The sequence below is a fragment of the Neopsephotus bourkii genome, unplaced genomic scaffold (genome assembly GCF_033783945.1).
Source record: "Neopsephotus bourkii isolate Nb327-2 ecotype Australia unplaced genomic scaffold, CSIRO-AGI_Nbou_v1 NB_595, whole genome shotgun sequence".
Lineage (NCBI taxonomy): Eukaryota > Metazoa > Chordata > Aves > Psittaciformes > Psittacidae > Neopsephotus > Neopsephotus bourkii.
Window position 1 is genome coordinate 1474985 of NW_026901096.1, and position 23538 is coordinate 1498522.

Here is a 23538-nt window from a genome sequence, read left to right on the forward strand (position 1 = left end):
TCCAAGTTTAAAATGTTACAAATTTATTACTTTGAAAGATACGTCATAAAAAGATACTGTACTTTCTTGTTTTACTTAAAGTACTCTTGCTATATACAGCACTTAGCACTTCTAAGAAATGCATTTATACAACTGTAAACAAGGGACATGTCAAGTAAGTGCAAGGTTTTGAAGTATTAGGTAAGTCCTGAACTGGCACAGCTACAGGTTGAGCAGAGAAGAGATTCAGAGCAGCCGTGAGGGGGAAGGACTTGGGGGTGCTGGTCAATGAGAAATTTAACATGAGCCGGCTTCAGTGTGCGCTCGCAGCCCAGAAAACCAACTGTATCCTGGGCTGCATCAAAAAGAGTGTGACCAGCAGTTCCAAGGAGGTGATCCTGCCCCTCTACTCTGCTCTTGTGAGACCTGACCTGGAGTATTGTGTGCAGTTCTGGGGTTCTCAGCATAAAAATGACATGGAACTGTTGGAACAAGTCCAGAGGAGGGCCACGAGGATGATCAGGGGACTGGAGCACTTCCCATATGAAGACAGGCTGAGAAAGATGGGGCTGTTCAGCCTGCAGAAGAGAAGGCTGTGTGGAGACCTCATAGCAGCCTTCCAGTATCTGAAGCGCGCCTATAAGGATGCTGGGGAGGGACTCTTCATTAGAGACTGCAACGATAGGACAAGGGGTAACAGGTTAAAACTTAGGGGAAGTTTAGATTGGATATAAGGAGGAAGTTCTTTACTGCGAGGGTGGTGAGGCACTGGAATGGGTTGCCCAGGGAAGTTGTGAATGCTTCATCCCTGTCGGTGTTCAAGGCCAGGTTGGACAGAGCCTTGAGTAACATGTTTTAGTGTGAGGTGTCCCTGCCCATGGCAGGGGGGTTGGAACTAGATGATCTTAAGGTCCTTTCCAATCCTAACCAATGATTCTAACTGTAAAAATTCCTGCCAAATTGGGAACAAGCAGATGATACAACAGAAAATGATGCTACTGAGCTACTCTTAAATTGCTTTCATTGCATTGGTAGATGTTTTGTCACTAATGAATGGTACTGGTAAATATTTGCTTATTTTAATGTATGACATGTCACAAACTTAGATCTTGAGACCATTCTCTCTCATTCACAGTGTGCATTTTCCTGCTGAATTTGGCTGATAAAGGGGTGGAAATGCAGCATTTTTGTTAAACCGTCCTATTTCCCAATTAAGGAAGTCAGTTGCTTACCTGAGTGTTGAATTTGCAGCATGGATGAGATATGAGCTGTGACACTGGTAGAGTGAAAATTCGTAAGAGGGAGGAGAAAGGAAGTGCATTGGTGGTCTTGGGGGGTTGTGCACCTTCTCCAGGCAGGAGTTTCCTTCTAGAAGTCTGCTGGCATTTCAGGTTACAGTGGGAAGTGTAAGTAACAGCTGCTGAGATCATCCACCTTTTCATTTGCAGTGCAGTGAAAATGATTAAGCCCTATGCTTATCATAGAATAATTTAGGTAGAAAAAACCCTTAAGATCATTGACTGTGACTGTTAACCTAACATTATAAAACAACAAGCTTTCATTTACAGGTTATTTATCCCCATGTTATTCCCATGGATGTAATGTGGGTGATCCTGGAAACCATTTACAAATAACAAATCATATAATGTGTGATGTACAGTACTAGTGAATGATCTGAAAGAGATCTGTCCTAGATTGGCTGGCTCAACAGGCAACTTTAAGGCACATGTGTTTTTCCATAATTGAACCTGGGAAGAATTCAGATGAGAGGTCGTAAAATGTGATTGTTAATTCATGATGCTTTATTGGTGTGATATTTGTATATATGTGTATAGGAGAACCTGCAAAACCCCTATGTGGTCCTTTTATTGAAGACAGTTATGAACAAAAATTGTACCTAATTGTAATGCTAGTCTAGAATTCTAGCACTAGTCTGTGTTAATAGTATTTTAAAATTTTATGGGAAAGCTTTTTTGAAATAAACAGTTTTAGTTTCTCCTGTGGTATGGTTCAGTGGTAGTTAGGGAGCTAAATATTTAATTAATTTGCTGACCTTTTACTATAAATTTTAGTATATAATTATTAGTTTTCATACAGTTTGGTGGCAAATATGACTTAAAGACAATGCAGAAACATTGGTTTATAATTTGAATTAAACCAGTCAAATTGGAAAGGCCATAGCAATTTTATCTGGTCCTCTCTTTTGCCTGGTCTAAGTGATAACAATATTTAGAATTCCTTTCAAAATCACTTTAGAATGAACTTTGGCATTTCCCTTTGTAATTCTTTTCTTTCATCTTCTTAACTGTTGACTCTCTTTTTCATCCGCATTGTGTCTGCTGAAACTCTGGCCTGCTTTTTCTGGTTTATTTTTTAGTATAAACCTGATTTTCAGTGACAGTGATTTACTGTTCAGACTTGTTTGTTGATTTTCATTCTTCCAAATCCTTTGCATGAAAAACTGGGATCTAGTTTTCAAGCCAAACTTTCATCAATATTTATGATGGTTAATGTTTTAGGTCTTAAATATTTCCTAATTTGATGATTGTGGTATTTCTTAGCCTCTTTAATACTTCTTCGCCTACTCTTTTTAGAGAGAAAACCCCTAAAACCCTACTCTAAAAAAACCCTTTTTAAAAGAGGTTTTACATTGCTGCTCTTAGGCAAATACAGTTATATATACTTTCAAACAGGAACTGCATTGCCTGGTTATTATAGAGATGTTTTTAACTGTAAGATGAGGCAAACTGTCAGGGGTTAGTTGCATGTTAGTCAAGTTTCGCAAGTAGCTGTATTGTGGTGAAAACTGTAAGTGTAGTTCAGTGTTTCTGAAAAGTACATTTAAACTGGGGTGATTTGAGCACATAATCATAGAAACATAGAATGGTTTGGGTTGGAAAGGTCCTTAAGATCATCTAGTTCCACTCCCCCTGCCATGGGCAGGGACACCTCACACTAGACCATGTCACCCAAGGCTCTGTCCAACCTGGCCTTGAACACCGGCCAGGGATGGAGCGTTCACAGCTTCCTTGGGCAACCCATTCCAGTGCCTCACCACCCTCACAGTAAAGAGCTTCCTCCTTATGTCCAACCTGAAGTTCCCTTGTTTAAGTTTAACCTGTTACCCCTTGTCCTATCGTTGCAGTCTCTAATGAAGAGTCCCTCCCCAGCATCCTTATAGGCCCGCTTCAGATACTGGAAGGCTGCTATGAGGTCTCCACGCAGCCTTCTCTTCTCCAGGCTGAACAGCACCATCTTTCTCAGCCTGTCTTCATACGGAAGGTGCTCCAGCACCCCAGTCATCCTCATACTCCAAGTGGAGTATTGTGTACAATTCTTACAAGAGCAGAGTAGAGGGGCAGGATCACCTCCTTCGACCTGCTGGTCACACTTCTTTTGATGCAGCCCAGGATACGGTTGACTTTCTGGGCTGCGAGTGCGCGCTGAAGCCGGCTCATGTTAAATTTCTTATTGACCAGTACTCCCAAGTCCTTCTTGGCAGGGCTGTTCTGAATCTCTTCTCTGCCCAACCTGTAGCTATGATGGGATTGCTCCTGCCTGGATGTAGGACCTTGCACTTGGCATGGTTAAACTTCATGAGGTTGGCATCAGCCCACTTCACAAGCATCCCTTCGAGGTCCCTCTGAGTTGCATTGCTTCCCTTCAGCACATCAACAAACCATACAGCTTGGTGTTATCGGCAGACTTGCTGTGAGTGCTCTCAATCCCATTGTCCATGTCACTGACAAAGATGTTGAACAAGGTCAGTCCGAACACCAAACCCTGAGGGACACCACTGGTTACCTGTCTCTGTTTGGACATTGAGCCATTGACCACAAATCTTTGCATGTGGCCATCCAGCCAATTCTTCACCCACCGAGTGGTCAGTCCAGATATCTCTCCAGTTTAGTGACAAGGATGTCGTGTGGGACAGCATTGAACGCTTTGCACAAGTGTAGGTAGACAATGTCAACTGCTGTGCCCCTGTCCATCAATTCTGTAGCCCCATCATAGAAGGCCATCAAATTGATCAGGCATGATTTGCCCTTATGAAGCCATAGTGAAGTTAGGTATATGCCTTCGAAGAACTAAAGTTGTATTTTCAGATAAATGAGTCAGCATAAAGGATTACTGCTTCTAGGAGTTCTATTTTGGTATCATACTTCCACTGAGAGTGATGGCATTCTGACTGAAGAGATGGCTTAAATATAGAATTGGATACTGTGTAGTACAAGGTGATCCAAAATTTAGTAGTACGTATTAGAAAGTAAGTTGCATTGTGGGTTATTGCACCTTTAAGTCATTAAAATCAATGCACCAAAATTTTATAATGCTGGATTTCTGCATTACTGCTTTTGCTGGTACATTAGTATTATATTAGAAAAACAATAAATGTTTTTCTTGTGAGTTGAAAGGGAAAGGGGGATCCTTTTTCCCTCTCATGTGCATACTATTGTCTTCCCTCTTTGGGCATAGGAAGTTGGGGACCAGGAACTCTTTTAAAGAATAAAGAAGATAAAGATGTATGTCAACTTCAAAATGTAGTGGATTTAGACAGGATATTTTCTTGAGAGCTTGAAAACTTGTGTGTCCATCTGAAAATCGAATTACAGGTCTCATGGCTGAAAAGACGAATGTGCATAGTACAGCAAAAACTTTAATTTTACTTTATCTATAATGAGCAGTGAGTGTACAATAGCTCAGGGATATCTTTACTGTGAAATATATTTACTTATAATTCAGAACAATTTCACAGTACTACTTCTGTTAATACAGATAAGTCTTTTGAGTTGGATTTGAAAACGGTGAAATTGTGCAACTGACGCTAAATTTTAAATCGATTTACTAGTTCTGTCTGAAAATGACACTGGAGTTCTCTCAAAGATAAATCTTATATTTAAAATATTGCTACAACTTGAAACTATTTTCACTCTTATCAATAAAAGGCTATGTAATGCGATTTGCATTGTGATTTTGTGTAAAAAGTGCAATTTCTTTTGCTAATTTGATATGATTCTGTTTCAGAAATGCAAACAAAATGATCTTGTATACATAAACACATCCAACTGTTTGATTTGCGCCTGCCGCTGAAACTTTGGGAGGAAGAATGTTCTGGGAACTCGTTATGCAAATACCAGACCAAGTGTCCCACTTTATTTCAGTGGTAACAGCTAGAGTATTACCACAACAAATAGCCTTTTCTAACTAGAGTGAGGTTTAACCAGCTGTAAAATCGATAATCAGTCATGGTATTTCAGAAATTGCAGTGTGAGTGGTTTTTGCATTGTCTGTGTAGTAATGAAAATCAAGTTCTAGAACACTGAGTATACCTGAAATGTTGTTTTTTAAACTACCATAGGGAAATTTTATACACTTAGTTACGTTGGGTTTGTTTTCACTGAGTGAGAGATGAAGTTGCATGTGGGAAAGAGAACACAAAGCAGTATTGCACAGCCGCATGTTCCATGCTGAATTATCATGATGTGGAAGGGGAGGTGAAGAAGGGTTGGGCACTCAACCTTTGTTCTGTTATATCCTAAGTTATGACTTTTTTTTCTCTATATATAATTTTATGTGTAGGTAGCTGTACCACCACTCCCAAGATTTATGAGTTAGCTTAAAATAGATGCCACATGACTTTAAAATGCCACTAAATGATAAATAGTTCTCTTGTAATGTGTATTGCTAAGATTTGAAAAATTGTTTTATTCCACATAGGGCTGATACTAAGTCCTTTCAAATGTTTCTGAAAGTTTTTAGCCTGCTTTCTAACAGTAGCACTTGGTTTGGCTGTTTCCAGAGCTGGCATTTGAACCCAGCCTCTATTTTCTCATGTTTGAGTCAAAACACAGTGTACTGCTGGTTTCAGAATGGTTTATCTTCGTCTCTGTTGTTGAAGCTCTTCTCTTTTTCCTGGTGTATTTTGAGTTTGACACCTGATGTCCTCTTTTGTCCAGAGCATGCAATACTGTGGCTGAAAGACAGCCTCTGTCTTACTTACTTGTAATTACTTGTAGGGAATGATGCAGCCTCTGTGGAAATAAAAAAGACAGTTGCACAAAGTATTAACACGAAAGTGGATCACTAGATTGAATCAGGAGTTTGTCTAGCCTAGCTACCCTGTTTCTAGCAATAGCCAATAGCTCAGAAGTACCTAGGACAGGGTGTGGGAGGACTCCATGTACATTCTCTCACTCTGTGCAGATCAGGCATTTTGAGGACTCTCTGGCGTAGATATTGGTGGTTTTGTGTCTCATAGATCTTGACAACTTTATCTCCTTTGAACCTGGTAGGTTTCGGCCTGTGAACAGTGGCTGATGATACTGTGATAATATAATTCACAATGAAATATTGTTTCACAAAATATCCTGTCAGCTCTTCTAACAGCAATGTGTGGCCAAATAATTTGCAGTACTTCTGGAGATTTACATGGCAACCTGTCAGTAATTGAGCTCTGGTTGAAGCTATTTTAAGAATTGAATAAAAATACTCATCATAGGATAATTTAGGATGCAAGGTTCCTGTGAAGGTCTTCTGGCCCAGGCCACTGGCAGACTTAAACAGGTTCAAATAGATGATGTTTAAGAATTAAGTTTGAAAATCTCCAGATACAGAGATGTCACATCCTCTCTGGCCAACCTATTCCAACGTTTGACCATGGTAGACAAAAGGTTTCCATATAGCCAGTTGCAATTTTCAGTGTGGCGACTTGTGCCTCTTGCTCTTTGCCACAGAGCCTGCTGCTGACTCAGGGCCAGCTTCTTGTTCACCAGGGCCCTTAGATCCTTTTCCTCAGAGCCACTCTCTAGCTGGCAAGTGTAAGCCTTTCCTGGTGTGTGGTGGAATTCCATCTCACATGAGGGAGTCTGCATATGTCTTTGAACTGAGTGAGGCTCCTCTCAGCCCGTTTTCCCAGTCTTTCCAGGTCCCTCTGAATAGCAGCCCTGCCCTCCGGCATAGCAGCTGATGCCACTGGCTGTTGATACCCATGAAGCTGCTGAAGGTACGCGGTGTCCTAGCTTTTGAGTCATTAGTAAAAGCATTAAACAATATTGGTCCCATTATCAGTCCCTGGGGAATGCCGGTGGTCACCAGCTGCCAAGTTGGACATGATGCTACTGATCGTGATGATTCTTCGAGCCTGATGATCCAACCAGCTCAGCATTCCACCGAACTTATTGTTCATTACCCAGTTGGCTTATGTGATTACTATAGAAATTCATGTTGAATAACGTGCTGGAAATTCATATAAACAACATACACTGCTCGCTCCCTGGGTGCTGAAAGTCATTCATTATATATTACAGGCAGATCTATTAGGCACAGTTTGCTTGTGATCCATTTTTCACTTACCTTTTTTCTTCATGAATTTGGAAATGGTGTCCAAGGTCCTGAAGTTAACTGGCGTTCCTGCCTGTTGTTCTGCAGATCCTTCTTGTTTCCCTTGTTGAAGATGAGCACAACATTTCCCCCTTTCCAGTTACCAGAAATCTCCCTCAGCTGTCATGACCAGAGAGCAGCCTGATAGTGGTTTTGACTGCCTCCTTCACACACCCCCCCCATCCCACCCCCAGATGGATGCCATCCAGGGTCCCTGGCAAGGAGCTGTGTACATCCCAGGGGACAACAATAAAAAAGTCATCAAGCACCCATCTTCTGCAAATTGATTCATAAAGCAGAGGGTATAATAACACCCACTGACTGGGAGTTACAGCTAGGTAAGCAGATCGTAAGTCAAGAGCTGTTATTTTCCTGTGTGTGGCAGGAATTTAAATTGTCAATTGTGGTAGAAATTTTAAATTTTGTAATGAATTCTTCTGCTTGCAACTTCTACAACAAGGCTTTGCACTTCCTTTGATGTCTGTTAAACCTTGCTTTAAGTGGGTTTTAGTCACTAAGCAAGTAACAGTTCTTCCTGACTAAGTTAGTTCATTGATGAAGTAGTTGAAAAATCCTTCAGAAAATATTTCCTGCTGTCTTCTGTAGCCCTTTGCATCACATCCTCTTCAAGGAAATACAGCCAAAGACCTTAATACAGTCTATCCACAACTTAGGGGAGTGGTTGTTTGCAGTTTGAAAGGCCTGACTGATCTCATACGTGAAATAGATAATTAATATAAATCTGTGCGCAGAACAAACTTGTTGCTTAGGGAGTTGAAAAATGAGTAATTACAGCAGCACATTGCAGTAGGCACTCACTTCTTCCAGCTTTCTTAATCAAGTCTCTCAGAATCTGCAGAGAGGAAGTTCCTGTCAGCCATACTTCTTTGCTACTGCTTTGCTTCATACTTTTTTATAGTAAAGAAATTCCTTATTTAAGAACTATCTTCAAAAACTTCTGGTTTAGAAGATGATTGACTTGTTGATACAAAATCTGATTTTAAGGGTGCTGACCTGCATATGGTGAGGTCAGAGGTAATTGTAGCATCGCAAAATGATTCAGCTTTGAAGAATTCAGAAGGTCATCTTGGTTCAACCATTGCTCACAGCAGGTATCTTCCCAAGTGTGGATCTGGTCTCTTTTATACAGTATAGCCAGTTATGTGGGTCTTATAAGCAGGGAAGGATTGCTTTTTGCCCCTTCTCTTTTTTTGGCAGGTATTTCAGGGATAAGAAGCTTCTCCAAATTATTTCAGACTACAAATAGTATCTTACTTTTTCTGTTCCAGAGAAAAACATGGGAGATCAATGCTTCTATTTGGACTTGTCAGGAAATCCAGCATGTTCTTGTCTAGTCCTAAAGACTGAGGCTAGTGACCTCTTAAATAGCTTTTAGTTATTGAGGTTGGTGAGAAAACTTCAATTCTTTGATAGTATCCCATCATCATGAATTTTACCTATGATGGAATTATTACTTTAGTGAATCCCTAGAAACATATGTATTGAGTTTTAACGTAAGTCATCCAGATAAGTTCCTGTTCTGTTTTAAAACTAGAATGTTGCATTAGTAGTCCCAACACTATGGAATCAAAGTGTTATTTCTGCTATTTTACATTTTTAGGTACATCTAATATTTACATATTTTAACATCTTTACATCCCAGTCTATTTTAAGGAAAAATGCATTATCTGTTTGAGAGACAAAATTAATAGTGAATTTAACTGCAGTCTGGAGTCATGAGTGAAGATTGCTCACAGATGCATGTTGGACTGTGGAACTATGTGCAATAAACGTGTGTTTATTTGAAACTCCAAATGAATGTAATATTATGCATGCAATGGGAATTGTGCCATGTGAACATACTGTCCTACAAAAAAACAAACTTAAATACATACAGATTCCATGAAAGTGTGTGTGGGTTTTTCCAAGTTGCATGCCCTTATTTATCACTAATAGAGAAGGTCTGTATTAACAAAGATTGTTAACAGATATAACTACTTTCAAGAATGTCAGCCTTAGTAGTATTCATATTTCAAGAAAATGCTGTATATTTACTAATTACATATTTTTAAATTCCTATAAATTATTTTCTTTATTGTCAAATCTGCTTCCGTGAGGAAGCAGATTTTTAGGGCTGCTTAGTTGTTTGGGGTTTTTTAATTAAAAACCTGTCCTCTTGCCAATCAATAATGCGTGTAAATTATTGCAAAAAAGAAAAAAAAGGTATGTTTTCCTGATGTTGATACTCCTGCCACATTTATTTTAGATATTGGTGATTGATATAAATGGATATACGTACTCATTTTGTTTAAATTGCATTAGTTTTCTTACCGTGTCATTAGGAAGCTACTCATTCAAAGATAATCTTAAAAGAATTGTTTTATCTATATTACTAGACAGAAGACCAAGAGTAGTTTAAGGTTGAACAAAGCCTTTTGACTCACTGTTATTTAAAATCGAATTTTACCCCTTCCATGTTTTTTTTTCTGTGTGTGTTTAATCTTTATTACTGTCCTTACCTGCAAGCTCCCTTTCTTCCAGCAGTCATTTTTACAACCATTGACTTTTCCAGCAACTTTTCTTAAAACATTTCCATGTGTTGCTATGTGAGCATCAGCTAAATGATAGACTTCTCTCCTTTTTGACTATTTCTATTTGACTTGAACTGTTTCTCACCTGGAGTAGAAATGGTGCTGCTAGTTTATGGATCAGCATATCCTGATACCTGATGGATTTGACTTGGTACCTCTAAAAAAACCTAAAAACCTGTTTCTCCATAATGCACCCAAGTTCTGTACTCCAAAATTAAGATGTGATTTTGATTGTTTCACTTTTATTTATCACTTTTAACTGGAAAATCAGGCTCATGGAATTCTGGTGGAGTACTGTGCTTATATTTTAAGAAACACGTGGTGCAACTGATTAGAATACACTGCTGACATCAAGTATGAAGTAGGCAGGAGGTAACATGATAGGCAGGCTATTATTTATTGTGCTAAAATGTTCTGAAGAGAGATTTTAAACAGTTGCTGGTATTTTTAGTACAGGGAAATTTTGTAATCATTTGTTCTGAATCAGTGATAAGAAAGATACAAGTCCTTTATTATTTCTAGTCAATCATGCTTTTGGGGAGGAGGATTCTAGATGGTATCTTGATTTTCCTTTTAAGCCTTGTTATTTGGAATTCCAGGTACTGTAAACCAGGTTGTTCTAACTTTTGTTATTTACTCTAATGAGTGTCTTTTTTAGTAATTAGGTTGTGTTTTTGCATCTTATTTATCTAAATAAATTTGTAAAAATATATGATAAAGCTATCTGCATTATATGAAGGAACATGTAAGAAATATATCTAAAAATAAGCTGACATTGGAATGGAGGAATGAATGACTGATGGTGGAACATGCAGCTGCTAGTTCCTGAAACAAACTTATCCCACTGAATTGTGTGAGGGTACAGAAAGATAAACAGAATAATTTTTATAATGGAGAAGCAGGACTCTATTTAATATGGAACAAGGTTGGCCTTCTGTGAAAACATGGCTTTAAGAATTGACTGTATGTCTGTCTCCTACCTCTACCACAGATGAGCATCCTGACTTTTTTATCTGTGTTCTGAATGTTACTTCTGATTCCTTATTCATTTGTAGCCCTAGAAAGCCATGATTAGGAAAAGAGAAATTAATAAGAAGCTGTGTCTTGCATTTGTATTTTTATGAAACAGCAGGTAATTCCACTTTTTCAGGGTGTCAAGAGAAACAATTCCAGGCATGGGTTTGGTTTTTGGTGCACTTGTAGCCTTTTTCCAGTTCTTACACTATTCTGCTTGGTTACTTAGAAAGTCTTCATCTGAACTGATCATAAATGCTTTGCCGTGGGAGAATTAACAGTCAAAATTACAAGACAATTTTTGCTTTCTTGTTGAAGAGCTAAGCTTGCTGTAAAGGCCTTGGAAGGTTCCGATAAATCAGAAATTATCTCCACTGTTGTTTTAACAGGTTTGCAGTTCTAGACTTGGGTGCACAGTAGTTTTCTGAAAGCAATACAGATTCTAAAAGCGAAGGTAGTTTTTGGAGAACCTGGAAATGTACACTGATTTCACATGAAAGGACATTATGGTGAACTATTGAACTTTACCACGGCTACAGTGATAACCAGCAAGACACACGAGACTAGTTCGATTTTTATTAAGGCTTAAGGAGAAAATAGCAAGAACTGATTTGGGAAGAAAACGTGCATTCTTGTAATAGTTAAGTGTCAATCCATTGGGGTATTTTTAAGTGAATAATATTTTAGAGATTAAATTATGTATTCATAATCTACTTATGTTTCTCAGTTTTCACTCTTTGGCTTAATTTACTGCTTTTGTTTGTTTCTTCAATTTATGGAAAGTTTTCAGGTAGGCTCTCAAGGAATTTAGGCTGTAATGAGTAAAGTCCTCTTCACAGAGGCAGGATCCACAGCTGCATCTACTGTAATACATATTTTTTGAACTTGTGAACTCTCATGAAGGTGATTTCTCAGCTTCATTGGGTAGATTTATTACGTCAGTACTTCACTAATGCTATTTCGATTTTTTCCTAATCTGTAATGTGAATCTTCACTAATTTCATTAAATAAGCTCATTTTTCACATTGCTTCTGGGGATGTGCAGAAATGTCCCTCATCATTGCTCATAACTCCCTTTTTTTTTTTTTTTTTGAAAGAAGTTGTCCTGTCTTATTAGGCTAACCTTTTTTTAAAATTAAAGTCTCGAGTCTTGACAGTCTTCCCTAGCACAAATTGCTAATCACTTCCCTGCTCTTGTTAACTTCCCTTCAGTTCTTTTCCAGATTGTGTTTTGCACTCCTCTGTGTAGGGATGCAAAAAGCTGGACACAGTATTCTGGCTTAGTCTGTAACAATACCAGCAAATGATTTCTGATCTTTATTTACAGAAGAACCTTATTTCCCTGTGATGTCTTACACAATGCACCTCCTGTTTATACATCCTAGATTGGATGTCTAGTCTGCTGTACCTTGTGTCTTTTTGTTATCTTCCTGTTTATTCATTATTTCCATTTTCATGTTCTGTGCTTTTAATTTACTTCAAAAGCAGATGTTGGCGGGGATTTTTCTTCTCTTTTTGCATCTGATTATTTTTTTTTCTTCATTTGGAGGTAAATTTAAATGCAATAAACAGATACTCAGAACACTGAGCTTGGTATCATTTGCTAATTTTTATTTGCTCTTAATAGATGCGGGGTTTTATTCTGCTCTTTATTGTGGTAATGAAAATGCTCTGTAGAACTGGAACAGGACAGACCCAGGGGAGGTGGTTTTTTTGTGCACTTTTCCAGGTCCTGTTAATTGCTGAAGTCCTGATAATTATCCTTTGGACATTTTCTACATGATTTCCTTTACTGTGTTTTTTTTACTTTTCTAACAAGAATGGTGAGTCTTGTGTTTTATACCCATGTTAAAAGGCTTTGCTTTATCGATTACATCATATAATCTGCCAGAAATCAGCTACATGAGACTTTCATTTTTGAGAATACAAAAAAAATTAAGACCCTTAATGTTAATCTTCTGGGTGTTTAGAAATTCATTAATGTCTTGTTCTAATTCCTTCTCCCCAAGTATTCTGATATGTAGTTTGGAAAGCCCTCCCCTGTTACAGAAGTGCCTTGATTTGTCTTTTTCAGTCCTGATAATCTCTCCTCCTGAGTTCACAAAGAAAATTGATTAAGACAGTCTCCTTAAATTAAATTTTAGACTGCTTTTCAGTTGATCTTGCTTCCTCAGCATGTTTCTTCTCATGCAGTGATTTTCTTTAGGATTATTTTGTTCTTATCCCTTGTAAATACTTCCAGATAGGTAACATTAAAAAGCCCCCAAAACTGTTGAAGAAAGCGTGGAAGACTTAAGCCTTCTGTGCTCTCATTGCTCTTTTTAATTCTTAATGGACTTTTGTTTTAATCTTTCTTATACAAAATATGTGCCATTATTTCCTCTTATCCGTTGTAAACTACAGCTTATTACACACCTTTGCCTTTCTGATCTTTATTTACAAGCATTTGCTGTTCCATTGTGTTGTTCCTTGAAGTTCTTCTTGTGGCATCTTGAACAATTTTGTGATTATTTTGTTTGTGTTTAAGAACAAAGCTCTTTTTGGTGTGTTATCATTCTATCCTTACAGTGGAACAGTTTGACACTGTAATAGCAAGGTGAATTGTATAAAACCATTAAAATCCAGTTGTAGGATGTAGCACATGAAATGACATTCCTTGAGGAGTAGTGCTTGTATGATGAAGAAAAATTTGCATTTATTCAGTAGTAGACAACATTAAAAGCCTTTCAGCCATTTAAAATTTTTAATATTTGTTTGCTTTCATATGCAGAAATCAGATTGTAAATAAAGCCTATTGTTAAGTAGTTACATATTTGTGGACCAACAGTTGCTTTTACAGTTCTAAACTGTACATAATACTGTTAAATGTGTTAATTAATATCGAACTACTAAGGAACTCCTAGAATAGCAAGACCTTGCTATGGTAAATGTTGGCTGCATTATCATGCCCTGAATTATTCCTTCGCATACTAATTATACTAAAGTGAGGGTAAAATTCATTGCAACATATCAGAATGATATGTAGTAGTGTAAGATGGGGGAAATGGCATCCATTGTAACCTTTTAGTTACATGAAACCTTTCAGTTGGTTTTATATTGTATGTTCTTACTGATCTGTTCACCCTGTATCCGAAGGTACACCAGAATTATTTAAGGGCCCATTTGGAGTATGGAAGAACGTAGTGGGGGTTTACTGCTGGTGAAGTCATTAGATAGATGGTTCCTGTGTGCATAGATTTAGGAAGTTCTGCCTTAAAAGTATGTAGGTCAAGTTAGAAAAATGTAATCTGAAGGTACAGACTTCTCTATCCTCCCTTTCCGCTGTATTTATAAATAAAATTGTATTAAATTTTATTTGAGGGTTTGGAAGGGAAAAGCAATAGGCTTTTGTTTTTCTTATATGTAACGTTTTAGTGAAGTTCTCATAGAGTAGCATGGGTCTGAGCTGGGAGAGGACCTTGAAGGATCATCTAGTCCAACCTGTCTGCCATGGGAAGAGACATTTTTCACTGGATCACGCTTCTCATATTTTCCAGTTATTGCAGGATTATGAATTGGTTCCTGAAGCAACTGATACCTTTCCTGTTCAGCCATCTTACTTTTCAGTCGTCCCGAGTTTTATGTTTTTCTCATTGTGAAAGTGAGGAATAAATCACAGTAGCCAAAGCTGTTGTGACACCCTCTTTACATGCGCGTTCAATGTTAGACAGGTTCAAATACGTGTTTTAATTTCAGAAATTTGTAACAGCACAGCATGATTTAATTCGGTGAGGGCTTCAGTGGGATTGCCTGGAACTAACATCAATCTCATTATTGAGCAGCTGCCATTATTTCTGCCTACTGCTGTCCCTTCTGTCACAGGAGAATATAAATATTTAGTTCCCTTATCATGAACTTTTCTTGCCTGTTTTTTCTTCAGTGCATTCATGTCTTTAACACTGAAGGCTGTTTGCTTGGAAAACCAGGCTCCTGTGTTGTCCCTAGGGGTGGTGGCTGCTGCCAAGAGTGGCCAGGAGCTCTTTTCCTGGTGTATGAGGATGTTGCAGAAATATCAAGTTTGGACTTTTCTCTTGGAAAATAATTTGTGGAGAACATTTTGGCATGTTTGCATGAGCAAAAGGCATTCGATGGGGGCAGAGCTGTCTTTACCAGCAGTGCATTTGTTTGGAAGTTGCTATTTTTGGCCTGTTAGCTTCTGAGCCTTTTGTAATAGCAGAAAGAGGAAGCGAACAGTGAAATCCCTTTAATAACACATTTCCTGGTTGAAGTGACTTATCTGTGAGGCCGAGACAGAGGAGATGTCATTTCCTGGATTACTTCTCTTCGCTCTCTTGAACGGTCTGTTTTACTGTGTAATCTTTTGACCCAGCTTCTTAATTGTAGCGTAATCTTCATCTCAAATAACGTAAACTAGATCTTTTAATGAAAATGTAAACTTCAAGGAGAGACCCTTTGACAAAACACTAATGTGCAAACAAGTCTTTAATAACCTACACATTGATATGAACTTGAAATTCCTTACCTTAAAATTATGTTCAAGAGGTTAAAATCTTCTCTTTAAAAGAGTGTGATAATAAGGTTTGTTCACAGGGATAAAAATAATTAACACTCCTTCTATTCCTCCTGGTGCTGATACTGATCACCTCTCTTTGATTCCAGCTGTAGCTGACTGTCCTCAAGAGTTAGGACACTTCCAAATAGTTAAGAACAGGCAGTTGTGCTGTTCTCAAATTTCTGTTCATTAATAGCTACTTGTGAAAATTGTTTCCAGAAGTCCATGAAAAGGAGGCAGAAAGAGCTAATAAAATTAGCTGCAAATATGGTTCTCAGTATTTATAGCCCACAAAAAGGCCATGGAATCAAAATGACGCAGGGGAAAAACAGTGACGTCTGAAACGATAATATAGAGCTCAGTTTAAATTGGACCTTGTAATACAGCTTTATTAAAATATCTGTTGGGGATGATAATTTTATTCTTTTCTCTGACTTTGTGCATAAGTAAAGCACACTATAAGTGTTTTACTCAGTCAACATCTAAAATGCCTTTGCATGAAAAGCATTAAAGTATCAGGTGACTAGCTCCTCTGTCTCTCCCACTCAGCCCCCAAAAACAAAGACCAAAAATATGCCTTGTTGATTTGTGTTAGCAGAGTGCTTTCACATCTCCCTTAAAATGTTTACAGAGTTGTTAGCAATCATTAAAACATTAAAATATTGTTTCAATAGCAATGGGAGAAGAATATAAAAGGAATGATAAATAAGGTGTTAGACTGTGCAGAGAGAGTAAGAAGGTGCTCAGAGCTCTAGAGAGCTAGTTTTTATTTTTCAGTCTGTACAGTAGAAACAAGAACTGTAATTCATCGGAAAAATATGTTCTGGACTAACTGTGAAACTATTAGCATTAAGGTATTCTAAAGAGTAAGAAAGACCCTTACTTTGATACTGTAAATTGATACTGTAAAATACAGTCATATATTAAAGCAGTTATATTGCGAATATGTTAATGAAAGTGTAGCTTCCAGTCATATTTGATGTTTGAGTTGGGTGTGGTGTGTAGGCTACCAGTTAATTGGAATTGAGACATCATTGTGCTAGGTAAAATCATAGAAGATGGCCCAACTGTTCTCCATCAGGGCATTCTGTATGGTTCTTTTCTGCAGTTGCAAGGTGAAGAAGCATATACCTGCTGACATGCTGTGTTACAGAAAGAGATACCTGTTTCTGAAGGCAGTATTTGCTAATTTGGTATTACAGATTCTATTAAGTTATTTTTATGGGAAGTCACCTGAAGTCAGTACCTTCCACTGTGTTTGCCCAGGTTATTGGGCAGTTCCTGTGCAATTCATGCAGTGACTAATCCATAAACATTTAATTTTTTTTTTTTTTTTTTTATTTTGGTTTGGATTTACTGCTTTTTTTGTAAAATGTCATTAAATTTAAGACCAGGTACTTCTACACCTGAAAAATGAGTACCATGGCCTAGTACATTACTCCTTTATCCTTAATGGGACATGCAGGAGCAGTTGTGGTCAGGGCTGAAATAATGCCTATAAATATTGTTCTTAAAGTAATTAAGAAACTGTCTTCTTAACTGACTTTCATTTCTGATTATTAACACTATTTTCTATTTCTTTTTGTAAGAAAGTTCTAATATGTGATATACAAGACCTTCATAATGCAGTTCATGTTAAATAGATCAAAGTGTAAAATTTCACTTTGTGTAGATGTGTAAATTACACTTTGTGTAAAACCTTCGGTGTATATCACAGGATGGTTGAGGTTGGCAAGGACCTCTTGAGATCATCTGGTTCAGCACTCCTGCTCAATGCAGGGCCAGCTAGGGTAGGTTGCCCAGGAGTATGTCCAGTCAGGTTTTGAATATATCCACCAATGGAGACTCCATGACCTCTTTGGGCAACTTGTTCCAGTGCTTGATAATCCTCACAGGAAATTGTGTTATGTTCAGGTGTGATTTCATATAGTTTCACCTTGTATCCGTTGTTCTCTTTTCCTGTCAGTGAGCAGTACCTTTTCTTCATTCCCTCCATCAAGTCTCTGTACACAGTAATGAGATCCACTGCATTAAGTCTTCTCCAGGTTGAAGAGACCTAGCTCTCTGAGCCTTTTCTCTTATAAGAAATCCTCTAGTGCCTTAATCTTCTTGGCCTTTTGCTGGACTCACTCATTTAGGTCCCTGCCTTTTTGGTTTGAGGAGTCTAAGAGTGGATACTGCACTCCAGGTGTATCCTAACCAGTGATGTGCAGAGAGAAAGTATCATCTCTGTTTCCCTCCTGACAGTGCTTTCTCTAATGCAGCACAGGAAGTTATTGGTCTTTTTTTTTTCCCCTGTGAGGATGCGTTGCTGGGTCATGATCAGCTTGTCCAGTAACACCCTCAGGTCCTTCTTTGGAAAGCTGCTTTCCAGCTTGTCAGCCCGCAGCCTGTACTTGGTGCCTGGCATTATTCGTCCCCAGAAGCAGAGCTCGGCATTTCCCTTTGAAGAACTTTGAGATGCTCTTTTCTGTCTTGTTCTCCTGCCTGTTGAGGTCCCTTTGAATGGAAGCATAGTACTCTGGTGTATCAGCCGCCCCTTAACCCCTGGTTTTGTATTGTCTGCAGGGTGCGGCAGATGTAATGAAGGTAATGGAGATGTTAAGCAGTGCTGGCCCCAGTGCTGAGTGCTGGGGCACACTACTAGTGCCTGGCCTCCAGCTGGACTTGGTGCTATTAATCACGGTCTTCGGAGCCTGGTCTTCCAGCCTGTTTTTAATCCACTTCACTTGTCTAACCTGTACTTTGTCAGCTTGTCTGTGACACTTGCCAAGACACTTTCATTTGTTAGGTTAAATTAAAAAACAAAAAAAATTGCAAACAAATAATGTAATTTTTAAGCTGTGCTTAATCATTAATTCCTTCTGTGGTGAAAAGCGACATCTCCACACATGAGGTAACCTTATCTGTGTATGTGCTTATTTAGGACAGTCTGGCATTCAAAATGTATTTGATAATTATGGCCCTTGCCTTGAGCTCTATTTGCGTAGATGCTTTATTACAATAGGTTTAAAAAATTTTAGTGATATTTGCGAAAAAATGACCCCTTCCCGGATATATTAAGAAAATAGAAATAAATTAGCAGGCTTTTAGCTGTAGCATCAGTTATTAAGAGGACTGAAAAGCTGCCAGGTTCTATTGGCAACCTATTAATAAATGTGATGTGGCCTCTGACTTAAGTCTCTGTGATGCCCTGTCAAGGTTCAAAAAGCTGAAGAAACAGTCTCAGGCTTTTGTCCTTAGAGCAGTGAACAAAGCTGCCAGTTCAAGCAGATCACTGGAGGTGCTGAGGATGAACAGAGTCTCTGGCTGTTCTTAGTATCTGAAAATAATTTTTATTTCTCCCTGTGTAACTAGAAAGGGCTTTGTGTTTTGAAGAGCAGTTTTTTAAGTTTTTCTAGGTTGCTGAAAGGTGGAATTAAGTCTTGTAACAGGCGTTTAAAATGCTATTTTTAATTTAGATTTTGGTGATCTCATCCCTTGCCGCTTTAAGAGATCTCAATTTCTGTGGAGGCATTGATAATTGGTGGCAGGATAGCATGCAGAATTCTGGCTTGTCTTCTCTTGAGTGGCTTAGAAAAAGTAATCTAGTCTTGTAAGCTTGAATTATATTGTGAATTGTCATGTTAAGTTTAGGTTCTGTCTTGCTTCCAAGAAGAAGAATGTGTGAATGGTTTTTGAGAGTGAGAAGATAGAGACTGTGATCAAAGCAATAATAGGGGTAATACAAACATGAAGGTTTTGAATACGCAGGAAAAGTGTAACGGAAGTAAGAACACAGATTGACTTGAATATCTTAAATCAGTGTCTAATGAGTAAGATTATGTACCAATTAAGATTAAAACTAATACTCCATGAAGTCCCGGTGCCACACTAATCTGTGGTAATGTCTGTACTGTTTATAGACCAACTTGGAGTCAGTCCGTGTGTGTTAGCTCCTTTGGTGGTTTATAAACACACTTGAGAGCTTGTTTGATTTGCCTACTAGGAACGTGTAATGCGTGCTGAAATAATGTATCATCAGTCTCGGTGCAGTAGGTTTAAGAAAGCTGTTAATTAAGACTTTAGAACTCAACTTTTCTTTTTTTATTTTTTTTTCTCCCCAGGATGGATTGAATTCTTTGGTCCTTGACCTGGATTATCCAGCACTGAGGAAGAACAAGAACATTGATAATTTCTTAAATAGATGTAAGTTGCAAGTGGCTCTTAACTGACGACAGTATGATCTCAGCCATGGGAAGCTGAGTGGTCAGAAACGCAGCAGTATTTTATTACACAGAAATTTTATTTTGGGGGGGTGATTGTATTGCTGAAAATATGTTGGAAAATAGCAGCTGTAGATTGTATTTTTTCCAACTGTAGTTGGAAAAATCGGTTTTATGTTATTTTTTTATCTTAAGTATGTGCAGTGACGTAATTCGCGAAACATATCCCAATTACTGTTCTTCAGGATTTAATTACTGAAAATGTCAACATTGTCTATATAGTCTTGTTTAATCTAGCAGAGAAGTCTTCTCTTGATTTTTTTTTTTTTTAAGACTAAATTATTGTACCTTAAAATCTGTTGGTGCATTTTTGAACCTTTGTGTAAATGTTTGTGATTTGTCCCAAATTAACTGTAGACAGGATCTCGGGAGTTTATTTAGTGTATGAAAATGGAAGACTTACATCAGAGTAGCTGTATTTTGTCTTTTTAAAGTGTTTTTTATCCATGTATATAAACAATTTCCCCCCCTTGTAAAAATATTGGATTATTTGCTTTAAAATGTGAAGAGAGAAATAGAGTAACACTTTACTGGTAAGAGCTATGTGTGTCTGCCCTCCGTTGCTCTGGGACTCAGTTAAATGGTGGCTGGTGTAGTAATTTGTGGTGAGTTCTTATGTTTGGAATTCAGTTCTTCTCCATGAGATTTAGCAGAGCCCCATAGCTGAACATACAGCTTTACAGTTGCCAGTAAAGTCTCATTTGGAGAAGTCACTGGAAACAGAGTAAGAAAGAAACAGCAGATTAGAAAAGAGAGGCATACCTTGGGATTTTTCTCAGTTTGATTTTAAAGGAACTCAAGCAGATATTTATGAAAGAAAGGGTCAGGAACAGCAATTGTAAATAATTTTGTTACCTGAAGCTATGCACTGTATGTGTGATGTGAGGGAAAAGCCCTATCTACAGGAAGAAAAAATGACTATCGATAACTTCTGTGGGCTGTTCAGATTCACCTTTACATTATTACTCTATTTTTCATTTGCACAAAATTAAAAACTTTTCTAATGAGAAGACCATTATCTTCTGCCATCAAAACTGGCAATTATAGCAAAACAACTCAACCTTGGGAGCAGCTGTTTTTTTCTGCAGCCCCTGAATATTCTGTCTGCCTTCCCTTTTCTGAAGGCTATCACTCCTTCTAATCTAGGTTCTTCCCATTGTTGTAGTAAATATTATTAAGCATCTGCTGTGGCCTGCAGGCTACCAGCAATGGCTGAAACCCTAAAATATGCTTGCACAATTTTATTACTGACTTCTTTTAAAAACCACCTGAGAGTTTACAGTTGAAATAGCCAGATACTAGTTTAAGAAAATCCTGAGATGTATTAAAAGAAAAATTCACAGTAGTTAATCAAGAGCTTTCAGGGGTGCACTTCATCCTTACCCACTGAACTTTAGAAAAAGCATGTAAGAGCTGACTGTTCTGGCTCACACATTGTGAGGCTGTACATTTCTCTCAAGAATCACCATGTGACTTCTCTCCTGTTTTTATACTGGATGGGAAAGAATGAAAAATAGTGCTGTAGATCTTCTGTTACACTTAAAAAAAAAAAAAGATTTCTGAAATGAGAATTTTGTAAAAATTTGAACCTGACATTTTTGCGTTGCAACTGAAAGAGTTAGTCTTAGAATCATAGAATAGTTAGGGTTGGAGAGGACCTTAAGATCATCTAGTTCCAACTGCCCTGCCATGGGCAGGGGCACCTCACACTAAAACGTTTCACCCAAGGTTTCATCCAACCTGGCCTTGAACGCTGCCAGGGATGGAGCATTCACAACTTCCCTGGGCAACCCATTCCAGTGCCTCACCACCCTAACAGTAAAGAATTTCTTCCTTATATCATAGAATTATAGAATCATAGAATAGTTAGGGTTGGAAAGGACCTTTAAGATCATCAGGTTCCAACCCCCCTGCCATGGGCAGGGACACCTCGCTCTAAACCATATATCACCCAAGGCCTTGTCCAGCCTGGCCTTGAATACTGCCAGGGATGGAGCATTCACAGCCTCCTTGGGCAACCCATTTCAGTGCCTCACCACCCTAACAGGAACGAATTTCCTCCTTATATCCAATCTAAACTTCCCCTGTTTAAGTTTTAACCCATTACCCCTTGTCCTATCACTACAGTCCCTAATGAAGAGTTCCTCCCCAGCATCTCTATATGCCCCCTTCAGATACTGGAAGGCTGCTATGAGGTCTCCTTGCAGCCTTCTCTTTTCCAGGCTGAACAGCCCCAACTTTCTCAGCCTATCTTCATATGGGAGGTGCTCCAGTCCCCTGATCATCCTCATGGCGCTCCTCTGGGCTTGTTCCAATCTAAACTTCTCCTGTTTAAGTTTTAACCCGTTACCCCTTGTCCTATCACTACAGTCCCTAATGAAGAGGCCCTCTCCAAGCGTGCTTGTGGCCCCCTTCAGATACTGGAAGGCTGCTATGAGGTCTCCACGCAGCCTTCTCTTCTCCAGGCTGAACAGCCCCGAATTTTTCAGCCTATAGTCCTGCCACAGTGATTTGTGTCAGAGTCCTCTGCACAGGTGTTTGTGTGGTTGTGGAACTGAGTAGAATTGATGCAAAGAGTGGGGTGGGTGGTTGGTTTGTTTCTTTTTTTAAAAACTAGTCAGGCAAAAGAAAAGCAAAGACCAATTTCTGATTTTAATTTTCTGCAGTGATACTTGTGCTAGCACAATGGAGCTGCTTAGGTGCAAGGAAAAACAGGACAACTGTGTTCTTACTGGCATTGTTCTATGCAACTTAAAGATGCTGAACCCATAGCTTTTTTATTTCTTTTTGGAAACTCTTTGAGTATAGCAGGTGTCAGTGGGAAGGAAGAGTGTAATGTGCTTGCTGCAACCTCTTGCTGTCTTAGACTTTAGATTGTATTAATTTATGGAGCAGTAAGTTGTTGCTTACAAAGAGGTTAAGGAACAGCGAGTTCTTGTCTTTCGTGATTTTTCTCATCATCTGAAGGGCTTTAGCAAATGCCTAGATGAGAGCTACTGCCAAAAGACTCTGACAGAATCTGATGAGTGGTCTGTGCTGCAGGCCTGGAGCCTGCATCCTTCTTTGAGGCTTCCTGAAGCAACCACAGAGAGATGGCAGGACCGTCTTGTGAGCTAGCTCTCTAGTGCAAAGTGAAGCAGCTGAGGCAAGAGTCATTGCTTATGATTTTTCTAATCCATACTGCACAAATGTTCAAAAACTGTGGAGAACACTGCAATAATCATCCTACTTCCGGGCCCACTTAATTCTTCCACAGTAACACTGAGAGGGAAATTTTTCTTTCCTACCATATTCCCAGGGGTTTGAACACACCCTACTTCAGACTTGCTGCAAGTCATTACTAATCAGGTTAAAGTTTTATTAATAGCTTATTTTAATTTAAAAATGAAATATTTTGTGTCTCAGCTGAGACATTGCTATTCAGCTCAAATCATAGTTTCAAGCTGAAACTCAAATGTTGTAACTCATGTCACAAAGCTACAATTTATTAATTGCCCATACTAAAGGAGTTTGGTGTATCCTTTATCTGTGACTGCTTTGCCAAAGCAGCTTCTTCACGTGTTTAGTATGCAAGAAACTCCTTCATTGCCTGCTTTCTCCTAGTATTCTTATTTCTTACGACTTTCTTTAAGGCACTGAACCAAATAGAGCATGTCTGTCTTTATAAGAGGCACGTAAGTATCTCATATAATACAAACCATTCATTTTCAGTCTTCTCTATTGCTTTCATGAACTGTTAGGATTCTGGTTAAATTGC

General features: G+C 38.5%; 1 protein-coding gene across 3 annotated transcripts in view; it reads left to right on the plus strand.

The window, feature by feature from the left end:
* ROCK2 (Rho associated coiled-coil containing protein kinase 2) overlaps positions 1–23538 on the plus strand; it is a 101714-nt gene that overhangs the window by 25334 nt on the left and 52842 nt on the right. For all 3 annotated transcript variants that reach the window (XM_061351728.1, XM_061351729.1, XM_061351731.1), the window contains exon 2: positions 19623–19704. In XM_061351728.1, coding sequence (XP_061207712.1) covers positions 19623–19704 — 82 coding nt within the window. The remainder of the gene's footprint in view (positions 1–19622; positions 19705–23538) is intronic.